The sequence below is a fragment of the Triturus cristatus genome, chromosome 10 (assembly GCF_964204655.1).
Source record: "Triturus cristatus chromosome 10, aTriCri1.1, whole genome shotgun sequence".
In the NCBI taxonomy this organism is placed as follows: domain Eukaryota; kingdom Metazoa; phylum Chordata; class Amphibia; order Caudata; family Salamandridae; genus Triturus; species Triturus cristatus.
Genome location: NC_140593.1, coordinates 361203266 through 361221370, shown reverse-complemented (window position 1 = coordinate 361221370; position 18105 = coordinate 361203266). Strand labels below are relative to the sequence as shown.

Below are 18105 nucleotides of genomic sequence, written 5' to 3'. Positions count from 1 at the left end.
CACCACATTCAAATGAAACCAGCCGCCACTGTATATTACTACAAAAAATTAAACTTTCTTTAATTTTTTTCTTGACAGCAGCCACAGGGACATATTAAGGATTTTGGGAATCTCTTTGATGACAGTTCATAGCTCACTGTGCTATATTTGGGTTGTAACTTATGAACTCTATTAACAGAAGGATCTTTGTGACAAAAGCAGTAATCCACTGAGGGATCCACATAAAATGCAGTTTGGTGATTTGAGTGGTACATGTTCTTTGCGGCAGGTATATTGACCCACTGCGCTACTTTATCATGAGTAGAACCTGCCACTAGACAAAACTCTGGTCTCTCTCCAGCAGGAACATTAATCACCAGTTATCTTGACATTTTTATTGGTGCCTGTAAACTGCATGACACAAGGAAATCTGCATCAGGAGCATGTAATCTTGTGTTATATCAAAACACAGTGCATCCCCTGGTCACCATCAGGTGTGACTGCATCGGTCACACTTTCCCTAGAATGGGCCCTGTAAGTGAGGTCCTGTTTTGGTCTAAAAGAAACAGTTTTTTTATGGATGTTGCATGAAAATTGTATTTAAAACAATCTATTTAAGAATTATTAACGGTCATCAGGGCGAGACTCTTTGCAGAACAGAGCTGGCTGTATCAGGGGGCAACGTGAAAGGATGGAGCCCCGGGCCAGAGCTCACTTTACCTATGTCTTAAAACGTCATTGCACAAATAACAATATGTGCAAAAGGTCTGATGAAAAGAGAAACTAATTCTCACAATACACACAATGTTGTTAATCGTATGCTGAACACTATGAGGAATAAAAAGGAGAAATACAACACCAGGGCCAAGTAATATGCAAAATATCATCTTTATTAAAGTCTTTGCAGTATATACAGATAATTTAAAGCATATTAATGGTTGCTCCATTGGGTGAAAAAGTGTAAGAAAACGGTGCTAGTGCAGAGTGGCAAGTAATCAATATTTACAAATAATGGAATATGAATTGCAGTGCATGCAAGCAACTGCATGCAGCCTGTCTGAGCTGAAAATCTGTATCCTACTCAATATTCTTGTGGTAGAGGTGATGCTTTAATCAATCAAATTCATCCCTGAGGACAATGGTTCAGTCCAGGCATAGATAATAAGATTGTTGACGTTTCGAACCAGAAAAAATGTGGCCACTCAAAACCTTTAATGTGGATCTTCAGCAGGACAGATAAGTGGGGCAACCTAGAGTAGCATAGGTACTTGTCCGTCAACTGGGCGAGCAAACATCTATGGACGAAGGCACATGGGCTCCTCGTCTAAGGCTCATGCGTCAAATAATTTCTATTGATAGTTGCATGGATGCGGCATACAAGAATGAGACCCTTCCTCATTAATGTAGGGAGGGCAAGTTCTTTTGTTTAATTCAAAATACAGGGTGGAAGAGCCCCTCTAATTATTTTCAGATGGGGGGCTTCTCACTACAATGTATCTCCTTTTCGGTTTCGGCAGTCCACACAGGTTCTGTCTGATATTTTAGGTTCCGGCAACCAGCATAATTCAATAGCCCCATTGAAATGCCAAGTTCTGATTATCCAGGAGGAACTCGGGAGAAAAATGTTGACCTGGAAGTGGAATTGAGCATGGTACTCCCAATTTCCCTGAAACACCCCCATTTCATAGTTGAACCTCAGAGTTCCATTTGTAATTCTGGGTAACTCCACATCCCTGAGATATGCGTATTTCCTCACTATCAGTAACTCCTGAGGGCAAAATTACTAAGTGAATTATGGGGCATTGACAAACCAGTCTTTTAATTTTGCAATGACACCCTCGTTTGTAATATCCAAAGTCCTAAACCTTATTACTATCTATCATTTCATGATTTAAAATGTCTGCCATTTGTGATCACACGTGACTTCTCAGTCCATGCTCCCAGGACTTGAAACAACATCATCCTTAACATTAGGAAACCTCCCGCCCTCCAGGAATTTAGAAATATTCTGAACAATCATTTCTTCAGACAGTAGTGCATTGTTACACCTTAGGAAGTTCTACAATCATTTGTTTGCCTCATTGTAAACAGCCAAGGCTCATATTTCCTGCCCTTATCCTGTCCTTCTCTGCACTGTAATTATGTTTAGACCATTAAGGTTCCTATACTTGCATATTTTTGTATAGTTTGGGTCACTACTTGTTTGTAAACTTGTGTCCTCTGAGGCAGTAAAGGGACACACAATATTTCCAGCACTTAATGTAATCCAGCCATGTGCACAGCTCAGGCATGGTGCTCATTTGAGCTAGCCGAAAACGACGTGGGGAACTACTGGAGCCAAAATTAATGATTTCAGCATAAATTTCAGCACTAGTGCCTGGCCATCACTAACTGTTTCAGATTCCTTGAAGATGTTTTCCGTGTTTATATTAAAATTGCCTCATCGAAAAGGCACATATTTCCTGCATTGTTCTTCTACTATTGTCAAATGGTCTGCCCATGACTTAATTGGGAAAAGATTATATTTCTACAAATGTTTATTTTTTTGCTTATTTCATTTCAAGTACAGATTGCAACAGAAGCAGTAGAGAACATCCGCACAGTGGTGTCTCTCACCAGTGAAAGAATATTTGAAGAAATGTATGAACAACAGTTACAGAAACCCTATAGGTGAGCCTTACATGCATACTGATCCTAGCATCCTGTGATTACAAATGCATACTCTTCTATTATTGCCCACTTATATGTTTTGAAGCATTCTGTTAGTTCTACTAAAATGATGTTGAACAACATTGACCAAATTCTTCTTTAGAGAATGTGAATTATAAATTCTTATTAGTGAATCAAGCTTACATTAAATTATTGGGTATTTCTTAAATACAATTACTCACAAGGCATTCATGGCCCTAGAACCAGGCAGGGAAGTGGAGAAACAAAGGAAAGTTAGTTTCTTTAAAGTACTGGATGGGGCCCTAGTTAAATGACATTACTGTTGTGAGACCTAATGAAATTCAGTCATTAAGTGTGGTGGATTGTTTACCAGGAAGAAATGGGAAAATGTCCTTAAGCAAGCATAGCTGATAAAAAAGGGTGAGTCAGTTGATCTGGCCTGTCCTTGTCAAGATGAATTTGATATGCATTACAATTGCAGTGGGAATAGGAAGTGATGGAGTTCAGGGTAGTCAGAGGGTCCTGTTTCATTTACCAATGGTATTGTCTGACTATAGACCTAACTACAAGACAAGTAGTATCATCAGCTCATCAAAAGAATGGGTCAGGGGAACTAGCAGCTGCACACCAACATTAAACAGTTTAGGGGAAAGGGCTTTGTAGGCATGGGTCAGCATCTTGAACTGGCATCTTTTCTAGACGGGTAGCCAATGGAGGTTCTTGAGGTGGGGGGTGATGTGGGTCCATTTGGGGCGGTTGAGGATGATATTGGCGGCTGCGTTCTGTATTCTCTGGAGTCTCTTGAGGAGATGGGTGGTGGTACTGGCGTAGAGTGCATTTCCGTAGTTCAGCTGGCTGGTGACGAGGACTTGTGTAACCGTTTTCCTCTTGTTGATGGGAATCCATTAAAGATCTTTCGAAGCATGCAGAAGGTGTGAAAGCAGGAGAAGGAGATTGCGTTGACCTGTCATTTGATGGTGAATTTGCTGTCCAGGATGATTCCAAGGTTGCGAGCGGCACCCGCCGTGGGGGCGGGTGCCGGTCTGAGCTCGGGGGGCCACCAGGTGTTGTCCCACGGTGAGATGTTTTTCCCAAAAATCTGTGCTTCTGTCATGTCCAACTTGAGCTTTGGGCAGTTGGTACTTTTCCAGCTGTCGACACTTGTCATCGCGTTTTGGAAGTTTGTTCTGGTGTTGGGGGTCTTCCGTGATAGAGAGGATGAGTTGGGTGTCATCTGCATAGGTGATGGTTTTGAGTCCATGGGATTGGATGATGTTCACCAGTGGTGTTATGTAGGTGTTGAAGAAGGTGGGGCTAAGGGACGATCCTTGGGGGACGCCGCAGATGATGCTCTTCGGTTTGGAGGTGTTGGGTGGGAGACATATTCACTGGCTGTGTCCTGGGAGGAAGGATGCAATCCACATGAGGGCTTCTCCCTCGACGCCTATGTGTTGGAGTCTTTTGATGAGAGTGTGGTGAGATAAGGTGTTGAGCGCTGCTGAGAGGTCAAGAACGAGGGATTAGGGCTGCTGTTTCACCTCGGATGAGGAGGGTTCTGATGTGCCAGTTGCTGCAATCAGTGCAGTCTCAGTGCTGTGGTTGGTGCGGAAGCAGGTTGGGGAAGTGTCAAGTAAATTACTTATTTCTAGGTGTTCGGCAAGCTTGTGCTTGATGGCTTTCTCGAGGACTTTAGCAGGGAGCTGCGAGATGGTCAGTCATTTTTGAGTTCGCTGGGGTCGACGGAGGGTTTCTTCAGCTGACCTCTGCATGTTTAAATACTTCGGGGAGGTGGCTGTGGTGATGGATGCATTGAGGATGGTGGTGAGTGCGCTGCTGATTTCTTTGTGTCTGAGGTTTAAGGCTTGATGGGGGCAGGGGTCCAATGGTGCTCCGGAGTGAATGGAGGTCATGATGGTTATGGTCTTCTGCGTTGTGAGAGGCATCCAGTCAGTAAGCAGGTGGTTGGGGTTGGCGCCTGTTGGTGTCCTAAGGTTGTCGATGTCAGTGGGTGTGGGTTGAAGTTGCGGTAAATAGTGGATATCTTGTGGAAGCAATTTGATCCAGACGAAGAAATTCTGCACGGCCTAATCCAAGTTGCTGGAGGTGTTGGGCTGAGTGGTGCTGAGTGCGGACGTACAGTGAGTCTCTGTAACGTCCAGCTCCTGCGGTGTGAGCTCGGAGGCTTACTGTTGGCGCCTGGGGATTCTGTGATGGTGAAATGCACAATACTCTGGTTTGTCCAAGTGAGTTTGGAGACGTGGCTGAACTTGACTCTGTCACTGGCTGTGAAGATGGGGTCCATCATGTGCAATGCCCTGCATGTGGGCAGGGGACCAGCTGGGTGAGGCTGATGTTGCTCTTGCTTTCCAGGAGGTAGGTGGAGTTGGAGTCTTTGTGGTCATCGAGTTGGAAGTTGAGGTCGCCGAGAAATATGTAGTGCTTGGAGTCGATGGCCAGGGGGCAATGAATTTGAAGATGTTGTCCCAGAATCCAGGGTGGCAACCAAGGCGTCTGTAGGCGAGGGTTCATTTCATGGTTGTCTTGGCGTTGGTTTGAAGTTAGAAATTGAGGTGTTCCATGATCGGTGTGGTGTCATCTTCAGTAGGGAGAACGACCTTTACAACGCAGTTGTTACACCGCGGTACGTTTGCATCGTGGTCATTACAACGCAAGTCGTTACAACGACTTGCGCTGGATGGCGCTCTAAACTAAGGAATAGTATGATTTACTATTCCAACACCTTCCCTACTGTTATGTAGGCTGGGGTTGGAATAGTAAATCATAATATTCCCAAGTCCAGAACCCTCCAGCGCAAGTCGTTGTAACAAACGCGATGTCAAATACAGCATTGTGAATGTATGTGATGTAATGTCATACATTCCTTGAGTGGTGGTGCATTGGAAGGTTTCCTTGTGCATGATGGTGATGCCTCATCTGTGTTTGTTGGTGCGGCTCGGTGTTTCATTTTGTAGCCATGGGGCATTGCGGTGGAGATGTTGGGGAATGAAGAGGGGTTAAGCCAGGTTCCAGTGATGAAGATCACGTCAGGGGTGGTGGTGGTGATGGTATCCCAGATTTCTATGGCATGTTCGCAGAGTGGCCAGGCATTGAGCAGAATGCGCTGGAGCTGTTCCGGAGTGTGCGAGGACTGCTAGGCTGGTGTGGTGTGAGTTCCCGTGTGAGCGAGAGGTCCAGCTTTGCATGTGAAATGACAGCAGCAGCAGGAGAAGGGTCCTCGTGTTCATCGAGGAGAGGAGATGCAGCAGATGTTGTTGTGGCATCTGGGGGCAAGGGCCAGCAGCTGGGTGGGCATAGGGCCAGGATTCCTGGCGTTGGGCACGGTACAGGTGTGAACAGGCACAGATGGGCCAGCCTTTGGTGTACCAGTGGCACACCTGCAATACGACCTTTATTAAGTAGGTCCTGGGGGTGGGAGGGTGCTGGGCGGCGGGAGGCGAGATTGGCAAAAATGGCAGGTAACAGGTACAGCAGTGGGCTATGGGGGAAATATGCACACGGCTAATCTAGTCTGGCACAGGAAAGGAAAAGGTTAAGCTGAACCAATACAAAAAATTCAACAACCGAGCAATCAACTGAACTAGACAGGAATAAAGGCTAAACTAGGACAACACACGCGATAATAATGACAAGCAAGACAGACAGAAGACTGGGGGATGGTTTACTGCAGAGGAATGGTCGAGGAAGGGCGGCGTCAATGGCCCAGTCCAATGGCAGCGGGGCACAATCAGCAGCTGTAGGGAAATGTGCTTAAAGACATGAAGGGGAGCTGTTTCAAGTCTGTAACTGGATTGCATGGTGAGCTTTATGGAAATATCAATACAGAAAGAAGACCTCAGTGTAACTTGATTCAGAATATAAATAAGGGGCCCGATTCACAGAACTAACTTAAGACAAAATCCTAAACTTACTACCATTTTGGTATTCACAGAACGCACTTACTGCTTTTGGTATTCATAGAATGCACTTACTACTTTTGGTATTCACAGAATGGATTTACGACTACTAACTTTACGTCCGCACTCGGTCCGGAAATTCCGGCCCGGAGGCGGAGCTTCCGGGCCGGAGGCGGAGCTTCCGGCCCAGAGGTGGAGATTTTGGCCATGGCTAAATCTCCGGCACTGGCCGGAATCCCCACCTCCGGGCCGGAAGCTCCGCCTCCGGCCCGGAAGCCCCGCCTCCGGCCCGGAAGCTCCGCCTCCAGGCCGGAATTTCCGGCCCGAGTGCGGACGTAAAGTTAGTAGTCGTAAATCCATTCTGTGAATACCAAAAGTAGTAAGTGCATTCTGTGAATACCAAAAGTAGTAAGTGCATTCTGTGAATTCCAAAAGTAGTAAGTTTAGGATTTTGTCTTAATTTAATTCTGTGAATCGGGCCCAAGGTGTCTCCAACCAGTTGATCACAAGCTGTCAGTAGCTCGCAGAAACCTTCAGAGTAGCTCCCAGCCTTGAGTTCCTTTTTAACAAAAAATTGCAATAAATAAGCGTTGCGTTTTCCTTCTCAAGTTAAGGAAAGGCTATGTTTATTTTAAATTATTATCAGGCTGCAGATGGCAGAGCCTGAGAATGAGCAGTGGGTCTAATCAGAAATATGAGCCATTTTCGCATCGCATCATTAAGGAATCGCAAATTGTGCGATTCCTTGAATGCTATGTAACAAGCACCCAAGTTGTGCGATTTCTCCTTAAGAAATCGCAAATTACCACCAACTTCAAGTTGGTGGTAATTTGCGATTTCTTTGAAAAATTCACTTTTTGTCATTTTTCAAAGTGCCATGTGGCGCAGATACATGCCCTTAAGGCATGTATGTGCGCCATATGCTCACACATGCTCATTTCAGGGGTGCATCAGGGTGCCCTTATGACACCCTTGCACCCTTGAAATTATTCTTAATTTGCGATTCTCTAATTGCGAATCGCAAATTGAGAATGACTTCCCATTCATTCCTGGGCCTCCTGGCCCATAGGAATGAATGGGAAAGTATTCCATAATTGCGATTTCGCAATTTGCTAATTGCAATTAAGGAATAACTAGAAATCGCAAAATATTTGCGAATTTTTAAATACATCCCGTTTTGCGATTCTCAAATAGCGATTCTCAAAAAATCGCTATTTGAGAATCGGAACAACGGATTTTGATACATATGCCCCTTAATATTTTACTTTACTTTAAAATAATTTAATTAAATCCTAATGTTTTATGAAGAATGTTTCTACACTTTAAATTCCTCACATTTAAACAAAGGACTGTATTTACTTGTTATAAATATGGCACCAGGTCTGCAGGCCAATGCGAGTAAAATGTCTGCTCTTCGTAAAGACACTTTGATATGGGAGAAAATTAAAATGATGAGTTTTATGTAACGCATTGTTGGACTTGGCCCTTCTGGCAGGTTCACCCCTGAACTTTTTGCTTTTACTGGTAACCTGGTGGTAGTGATATTTGGTTTCTGCGCACTCTCCCTGTGTCCCAGAGTAAAGTGCGTGCGCACTCTGAGTGCATGTGGTGAGATAGGCCTCCCCTCCCATAGGAATGCATGGGGAATGTATGTGTCCCTGGTAGTTCCTGATGCGTGGGGTGTGCAGGGTCGAGTCTGGTATGTACAGACTTGTGTGATGAAATGCTGCGCGATGATGTGTGCGGTGTCCATGTAGCTAGTATGGAAGTGCCACTTCTAGACGCTGGCATAAATGTGTAGAGACTGCCTGTCGCGTGATTGGCTGACCGAGGTCATGTGATGGGCTAGGGAATCCCCAGAGTCAGGAGGAGTCACCCAGTGGTGAATGGGGAGATCAGCAGCCAGATGGGTGGGAGGAGTACACCTAGGACCTGAATAGGGCTGGGCTTTCCCCACACAATGCTGGCTCCACCCCCTGTGGTGCGACCTATGACCCTGGCCTGTCCTGTGAATAGGGAGAGGGGCTGAGCAAAACAAAGTGCTCAGGAACCAGTTGTGACTGGTTCGCCCCTTCCCTGCACCTTGAGACAAAGGAGACCTATGTATAAGAAGGGGCTGTGACCCCATGTTTGTTGTTCTTACTTGTTCCTAACTTCAGGGGGACACCCTGCCAGGAGGAACCGCCGCGGGACCCAGCTGCTGCTTCCTGAGGGTCCCTGCGTGCTGGCCTGCCTGGCTGTGCTTTGCTGGGGTCCCCCAGCCCAAGGACTTGCTGGGCTCTGCCCTAGGAGGGCGCTTCAGGGGGTGTTGGCAGCGCAGGGAAGCTGCCTGGGCCCACCCCACCACTGACCTTGCCGTTTCGCTTTATTGGCTCAAGCGGGAGCCTACCCCGCTTTGTGTGCTCCGAGACAAGGAGCCACCGTCGCATTTTTATTTTAACTGAAGGCGGGAGCCCACCCCGCGCTTCAGTAAAGGGAACGAGAGAAGTTCCTCGCCGCCGCTGGAGGGTTGCCTGGCAACCGGGACTCCTACCGCCACGTCATCAGCACGCAGGGCGGAGGCAGGAAGTCCCGGCCCCAGGGAGGCCGAAGCAAGAAGAAGCGGGGCCGGAGGTTCGGCGGGAGCCCACCCCGCCTCCCGGCGAAGAAAAGAGCCCCGTGCGTGCTGCTGCTTCCAGATCCGACGGATACCGGTGAGTGGGGCCGCTTACCGGCCTGGAGCGGGGCCCGCATTGCCTGTTCAGAGCCTGTGAGGCTCCCACGTAGGGGGACATGGTTTCCTAAGAGCGCGAGTGCGCTCCAACATAGGCGGGCATTTCAGGTATCGGGCGGCCCCGGAAGGCAGCGGCCGCCCCAACGTTGTTTGGGCCGATATTTGTTAAAGAGCGCGAGTGCGCTCCAACGTTGGGGGCATATTTGCTTGTTAACGAGCCAGAGAGGCTCCAGCAGGGCCAACCTTATTTATTTAGAGCGCAGGGGGCGCTCCCACATAGCCACATTGGTCTTGAGCCACGAAGGCTCTAGGGGGCATTTCTTGTGGTTAGAGCCCAGAGAGGTGCCACGTGACTGCTATATTTGTTTTAAAAGGCACAGTTTTGCCCACGCTCATTTTCCCAGCTGCCCAGCACTTAGTGGGCAGCTGCAACATTTAGGTTGTGCCTCGTGCATCTTGGCTTGCGCAGTTTGCGCAGTCTAGCCCTGACTCTATGGACAAAGAGCGTTTGAGCCCCTGATAGGCCAGGTTGGCCTGGGGACTGTTTTGCTGTGTGTGCCCTCACCTAGGGTGCATGGTTATTGTCGCAGGTGTTTTTATGCGTCATGTGCCTTGTTTTACACCGCTGAATGTATGTTATGCATCATGTGTTTTCCTTCCCTACACCTCTGAATGTGTTGTGATGCATCATGTGTAATGTGTTTCTACCCCTACAAGTATTGTGATACTTAGGTGGTTATTCTCCCTAGTACAGGTGGTGCTAGTGAGGTCCTGGTTCCCTGCGCAATATTCTCCTAAGGTGGTTAGGGTTGCGTAGGTGGTACTTACCTCTTACCAGTAGTTACTGGTTGTGTACTGCATGTGTTATTTTGTGCTACAGTAATTTTATATCCTATGTTCTAAGTGCTAAGTTCTAAAAGTGCTAATTCCTGACAGTGGTCCATGTGGCCCTGTCCCCTGTACATATAATCCCTTGTAAAAATCTGCCCAGTGCCAGTTGGCACAGTGTAAATTGTGTGAATATTATCTAATGTGTTTTGGTATAATACAAAGGCTATTTTTATATAATACCTTGTGTGGAGTTTCTTTTGTGGTGGGCCTTGGGTGTTGTTGCTGGGTGCGCGCGCAAGCGCTTTACACATTGCCTCCGGGATAAGCCTGACTGCTCGTGCTAAGCTACCAAGGGGGTGAGCAGGGGTTATCTTTGGCGTGTAACTCCCCAGCCCTGACTAGAGTGGTGGTTTCTGCCTGGCTTTGGCGCAAGCCCTAGCCAACCAGAAATCCCATTTCTAACATGCATATAAACATAAAGCAAACTCTTCGGTTGCATTTTCTCCCATTTCAAAGTTTTGCATTTATAAACAGAATGCCTCTTGCTCAAGTGCAAAAAAACTGTTCCTTACTATGAACATTGTTGCAGATCATTTTTCTGTGCTTTACATTTCTCTTATTTAGAAGAAAATGATTGTATGTTTGTGTTGTACATGAAACGGTGCCACATATGGCGAAAGGTATACCCTGTGCCACAAGTACATACCAATACACATTTATCCCATTTATTCACACACACATTCATAGTTCATACATCCCCACAGACCATGCTCTCACTGACGCACGCAGCTGCCCTATCATAGTACCCCTAGTCACAGTATTTTCTTCAAACCATAGTATTGGGATCCATGGACATTAAGTTTAAAGTGAATGAAGTCTGGTAACAATTAGCAAATTACTTGTCCTTCAGTGGCTCACAACGATTTTTATTATTCAGCAGTAGTTCACATCAGAGAAAAGGTTGAAGACCCCTGATATAGGTTCGCTGGTGCTCTCCCAACTGGTGCAATTCACATGGCAGAACACAAATTGAACTTGGCCTAATACCATTAGAAATTATGAGGCCCACTGATATTGTTCAACAGATCATTCCTTGGTTCATTTATCCATCATCCTCTCAAGTCTGTTTTGAACTTGTAGTAGCCATATTACCCATCCTTTCCACTCAGGGTCAAGCTTAAAGTTAACATACACAATTTACCTCAGTATGTGTATATATACTGTACCACCTCTATCTTATGTCAGGAATTCATTCAGTCACAAGTTAAGAACTGTAATGTCAATTCATGTCCCCTCTAAACCTCAAAGGCTGCATCCTAATCTGCCTTTCAACACATAGTTTGAAACATTTCTTGGCTGCTTCCACCATTAGCAATGTATATGCAAAGAGGAATATCTGATAGAGACAGCTGGATGCAGATTACTTACCTTTGAGTTTCCCCAGGCGTCAGACTGGATCCGGAAGATTTTTGTGTGAGCAGTACCTCTGCGCACTGGTAGGTGGTGTTGGTCGGCTCCGCGTGGCATCGTCGGTGTTGTCGTGTTGAAATTTAGGTCTGTGTCACCTATGCAGGCGCTACCTCAGCACGCTGATGTCAGTTCTTTTCTTTGTGCGCCAGCCAGCGTTGATCTGAGAGAAGAGGTACCTCTCTCTCCGTTTTTGACAGGATTTTTGCGATATTTTGCCATTGCCCTGAGGAAGTCAGCGGGTGAATCTCCCCGAGACGAAACACGTGTCGGCTACTGGCTACATTTGGCGATGCCATCTATACCAACTTATTCATTGTGAAAATTTTGTACAATATAACTAAACTTCTGATAAAGACAAATGAAAATAAGAAAATAAAAAGAAGAAAATTAATTTGAGTACACCCTGAGTATGGACAATTTATTGAACTGACCTGATATGGATTAATTGTGAATGCTAAATGGTTCTTTGCTCGGGAACGATATTCTGTTTACTGTATATCCGCTGTGTCCCCTTGGCCACAGAGGTTCTCTTGGGACATGGGTGGCCGTTCCCTTTTCGTTCCCTAGAGCATTTTGGAGAGAATTTTGTTCATCTTATTACTCAAATATTGGCTTTGCACAAGGTGTAACCTAGCCACACTTCTGAGAATATTCTAAATAAAGCATAAGCATATATTTTTTTATACTTACTTTATTGGTCTGGATTCTGTCTCCGAGTGTGTGTATCAGTCCTTGATTGAGTGAATACAATAAATACTTAACACTCCCTCTGGATAAGCCTAACTGCTCGCCCACACTACAACAAAGAGAGCTGTTAGTACTTACCTTGATACTTGGGGTTTCCACTTGATGCACTACTTGTTGGTCTCGATCCCAGGGATCGAGACCAACAAGTAGTGCATCAAGTGGAAACCCCAAGTATCAAGGATCTACCACGCTCTTTACCAGATGTAGTTCCTTCCCAAATATCAGTCTTTGGGAGTATTGCAGTGGAAACAAGTCTAATGGGGCATGTATCGTTTTTATCTTGGAATGTGGCGGGCGTGGGATCAAAACTATCGTCCCCAGCCTGGGCAGACTTCATTTGCAAGCATGATATCTGTCTTTTTCAGGAGACATGATCGCTAGAGCCTGTATTAATGTTGGGCTACTTGAATTTTTTTGTCCCAGCGGGAAAAAGGCCTAAGGGTCGGCCAGTAGGAGGCCTGGTCATCTGGGTTAAACAAAGCTTGGAGTGTAATATCCAACCTATTTCAACCCAGAATGACGATATTCTAGGTATTAGGTTGACTTGCCCGCTAAAATCCAAGATCGATATATACAATGTATATGCTAGGGGCTTACCAGGCGGAAAAAAATCTGAGGTGATATCAGTGTTGAGCACTCTAGTGGAGTCCAGCCCTGATGATGTGCTCCCATTGATTGCCGGAGATTTTAACACGACTTTTGAGCCATTAGGGCCTCAAGATATGCTTTTAACCGAGGAAGAGGACCTAAGATGGCGTGTCCCACAGCTCGAGACAAAGATAGTGAGTAAGTGGACTGAGGCAGCTCTGTACATGAAAGGGTTCTGCCTAGGCAACCAATTGAGGGCGGCCAATGGCAGAACCGCATCTGATAGGACATGTACCAAGACGTTCAACAATGGTATCAGGGCAAGTAATATAGATTATATCTTTGTCCACCTGGAGATGTGGCATACCCTCGTGGATATGGAGGTTAAGATACGGATCGAAAGCGACCATAACCCACTAGTCGCTATTTTTAATTTTGGGACGGGATACAATAGGGACCGAGTTGCAGAATTGATTGGTCCAGCTGATGCTCTAACAAATGATGAACGCCACCTTAAGTGGAATAATGTAGTAGAGCACCCTGATCTTATAGACAGCATTGAGATCTATGTCGAAGAGGCTCTGATGTCTATAAGGGCGGTGGGTCATAATAGCCAACCCTTAGCCGCTTTTGGTAATATACATGAAAAACTATTTGCCAAACTCAAATCCTGTTTCTGTAGGCCTTTCTTGGGGAAACAAGCTGCGAGAAGTAAACAGGAGGATTGGTATAATGCCTCCTGTAAACAAGCCCGTAAAAATCTGGGACTTGCACTTAAAACAAAAGAACCAACTAAGATTAAAATAGCCCGTAGTTTCTATAGAAAGGCCCAATGGAAAGCAAAAAAGGAATGGGAGGAGTGTGAGTGGCAAGACTTAAAAGCAGCATGTACAGATAAAAACCAGAAAAAATTCTGGAACATCTTTAAATGGAAGAAGGGTGAAATTACTGACAGCCCCCATAACTACGTTCCCCAGAGTTCCTGGGTAAAAAATGTTTAAGCCACAATACTCAAAAGGTGATGTGGACGTTAGTACGTATCTCCAGGAGAGGCTGTTCTACAACAGTCCTGTGTTCAGTACCGAGGAGGTTGGCATCGCACTTGACATGGTCACCCAGGGTCGTGCTCCTGGCATGGATTGTATTCTGGCCGATCTATTCCTGCATGACAGACAAAGATGGAGTTCATACATTACGCACTTAGCTAATGCAATAGCGCAGGGAATGCCGATCCCCCATTCTTGGAAAGGTGCTGAGATTGTCCCGATATACAAGAAAGGGGATAAATCTTTGGCCAGCAATTATAGACCCATTAGTTTGATTGATGATATGCAAAAAATCATGGGACGTCTGGTCCTGGGCAGGATCCAGACCTGGATGGAGGCTAGCAATGTTCTAAGTCCCCTCCAGGCTGGTTTTCGCCCAAAAACCAGCACCATAGATCAGATCTTTAGGTTCATTGTCCTCTACTGGAGGACGGTGGTCTTAGAAAGAGGGGTTTTGTATGCCGTGTTTGTCGATCTGCGGGCGGCCTTTGATTTGGTCCCACGTAGCAAGCTCTGGCAGGTATTGGAGGGGCTGGGGATGGCACCGGAGTTGCTGGCACTAATCGTCCGCCTACATGAGGACAATTTTGCTCGGGTCCGATGGGGTCGTCAGGGTGAGGTAACGGAGTGCTTCCCCGTGGAGCGGGGAGTCCGGCAGGGATGTGTTTTGGCACCGACCCTGTTCTCGCTCTTCGTGAACGGGGTAGCCGAGTTCCTCGCCCGGGTCCCCTCGGATGCACCGGCTATGGTTGGTACTCGAATTCCAGTCCTCATGTTTGCCGACGATACGTTGCTGATTTCTAAAACTCCGAGTGGCCTGCAGCTTACCCTCCGACGCCTTGAAGAGTTTTGCTTGCTGCGGGGACTGGAAATAAACGTTTCCAAGACCAAGTTTATGGTTCTCAATGGCCCTAACCCGTGTAGATCTTACAAACCCTTTAATGGTGTAATCTCTTTGAACGGCTCGCCCTTGGAGCAGGTCGATGCATTTACTTACTTAGGAGTCATGTTGCAGAAGAACATGTATTGGAACAACCATCTAGATTTATCCATCTTGAAGTTCCAGCAACAGGCAGGCATCCTCTTGAAGAGATTTAAATCCTCAAAAACACAGCCAATAGGCCCACTCCTTGAAATCTATTCAATGAAGGTCCGAAGCTCATCTCTATATGGGTCAGAGCTATGGGGGTATGGCAATAATCCAAAACGTCTGAATGTTATGGAGAGTGCGTTTATTCGAAAAGTTGTTGGCGTGCCTCAAAGCACTCCCTTAATACCTCTTTTTTGGGACCTTGGTCTGAAAACCTTACAAGACACTGCTAATTTGCGGCCATTGTTGTATTGGCGTAGGGTCTGGTCGACAGAGGAGCTTAAACACTATGCCCTGGGCTTAAAGGAAATAATGGAGAAAGATATCTCTCGTAAAATAGACTGGCTGAGGTCTATCAAATTATTACTTTATAGACTAGGATTGAATAAATTATGGGATGACCCCCAAAATGCGGTCTTCCCTTCAAAAGAAAATTTGAAAAAAAAGTACTGGGAAATGATCGCTATGGAAGTAGCTTCCAAAGGGAGTACATCGCAACTAACAGCCAGATTTCTAGAATTTAAGGCCTACCCTAGACTTGAACTATACTGGGGTTTGATCGAAATTCCATCCGATCGTAAATTCTATTTCCAGTTCAGGATAGGTACCCTTCCCATTCGTATATTTACATCAAAATGGACAAAAGGATCAACGGACAAATGTCCCAACTGTAGAGATGTGCCCGAATCCTTGAGTCACTTTTTGTTCTTTTGTCCCCTTTATGTGCTTCCACGTAGCAAATGGGTGTTACCCGTTTGTCGACTTATAGGCACCAGAAAGCACGAGGAGGCATTAAGAATTTTGTGTACAGACCCAAGCCCGATTATTGCAATAGCAATGGCTAAATTCATAAAGTGGGCTTGGATAATACGGTCCAGGCAGAACCTTACGAAAGTATTTAATGAATGGGTACCCAAATGTAATCATTTAATTCTTATATTCATTTTTTTTATTCACTCATTCATTATTATATATATAGATATCTTGACTATGATACCCTGTTGCCCGACAGATTTATGATGACGAGCACTAAACACTGATATCTAGATATGAAATGTGTCTAGTCGAATGTATATATAAGTCTTAATATTGTTTATTTTAAATTGTGATTAGTCTAACCTCCGTCCTGATTTTTTGCTGAAAACTGATATTGTTTTAACTCATGTTGATATTAACGGCTGATGTATGCTACTTTTATGACTCAATTGTCGTAATAAAGTTTTTGAATTTGAATTTGTTAGTACTTACCTAATTTAGCCTCTGTTATACCTCTGGGGCCTTCCTGGACTGCACACTATACCTTACTTTGGTATGGCATATTGTTAGAAATGGGGGTCTATAGTTGGCAGTTTTGCACCTTTGTCAAAGTAGGGACCCTTCTTCCTAGTCAGGGTAAGGGGGATACACTTCTAAAATAACCCCTGCTCACCCCCTTGGTAGCTTGACACGAGCAGACAGGCTTATCTCAGAGGCAGTGTGTAAAGCATTTGTGAACACCTACAGTAATACAGTGAAAACACTACAAATGGACACCACAGCAGTTTAGAAATATAAGTAATCTTTATCTAAACCAAACAAGATCAAAACGACAAAAATCCACAGTACAGTATCCAAGATATGACTTTTATAAGGTAAAAATAAGTCTGTTCCCCAAAAATGTGGGATGCGACACTTTTACACAAAGTACCTTGGATGTGTTGAAAAGGCAAGCAAAAGGGGTTGCAGAGAAGGTGATGCGTTGGTTCCTTAAACTCAGGGAAGGTGATGCGTCGGTTCATTGCTCCGGGGGAGGTGATGCGTCGATTCCTTACCAGAGAGCAGGTGATGCATCGGTTTCTTGCTGCGTGGGGAGGTAATGTGTTGGTTTCTTCCTGCGTACCCCAGCGATGCGACAGACTTGATGCTTCGATGCAATGCGTGACAATCCGGTACGATGCAATGCGTGAAGACCCGAGGTGCTTCGATGACTTTAGCCACATCCCCTCGATGCGTCGGTTATTCTCTAACAGGGCCTGCGTCAGAATTGGTTCGGTGATCTTGGATGTCGGAGATCAGTGCACAGGATTCGTCTCACAGCAGCCACTTCAGCCATGAGCAGACGCTGCGTCAATTCTTCGGTGGCGGCAATGTGTCGCAAAATTCTTCTTGCACCGCTGCGATGCGCCAGGAACAGGCGATGCGTCGATTTTCACAGTTCTTGCAGTCGCCAGTCCCGAAACACTCTCCAGAGGTCCAGAACACTTGCAGGCACCTCTCAGCAGGTCCCTGAGACTTCAGAACAAGAGGCAAGCTCTATTTCAAGTCCTTGGATATCTTCCTCTAGCATGGGACACAGCACACAGCAAAGTCCTTCTCCTTTACTTGGCAGAAAGTAGCCACTGCAGGCCAACCCCAGACAGCAAACAGCACAGGGGCAGTATTCGTCCTCAGTTTCTCCAGCTCTTGTCCTTGGCAAAGGTTCCTCTTGATTTCCAGAAGTGATCTAAACGTCTGGGCCCCTCTTTTTATAATACAAAATCCTTTGTTCTCTGTGGCAGAGAAGCTCTTTGCCCAGCCAAAACAGCGTCTGTCCTCTCAAGTGCAGCTTCCTGGCAGGAGGTGGGGACAGCATTGTCTGAGACAGACCAGGCCCATTCAGGCGTGAAAGAAAACTCCTCCCCCTACTCTGAATGCAGCCAGGTCCATTCAGCCCAGCCCTGACTCACCCTGGAAAGGCAGGACACACCTAACCCCCCAAGTGACTGTCTGAACAGAATGCACATCCCCAGCCCCTGTCACTCTAAAGCTAGACAGTCAATACACAACCTGGCAGAGGCAAACTTGATAGTTAGGCAAGAAAATAACTACTTTCTAAAAGTGGTTTTTCAAACCCAGAATGGAAAAATCACCCTCACTAAAAGATGCATCTTAACATTCTGAGTTCAGGCATATCAAACGTTATTTTCCCATCTTATCCAAATGGCAAGTTATATTTAAAATATTATATAAACAAACTCCCATTCTATCCTATGGGACAGATAGCCTTTCAACAGTGAAAAATGAAATTTGCAGTTTTTC

The 18105-nt window shown here is 45.7% G+C and overlaps 1 protein-coding gene across 4 annotated transcripts in view; it reads left to right on the top strand.

The window, feature by feature from the left end:
• The window catches only part of LOC146789441 (ATP-binding cassette sub-family B member 5-like), a 1226636-nt gene that overhangs the window by 1032145 nt on the left and 176386 nt on the right, over positions 1-18105 (top strand). For all 4 annotated transcript variants that reach the window (XM_085631579.1, XM_085631577.1, XM_085631580.1 and 1 more), the window contains one exon: positions 2549-2649. In XM_085631579.1, the coding sequence (XP_085487705.1) occupies positions 2549-2649 (101 nt within the window). The remainder of the gene's footprint in view (positions 1-2548; positions 2650-18105) is intronic.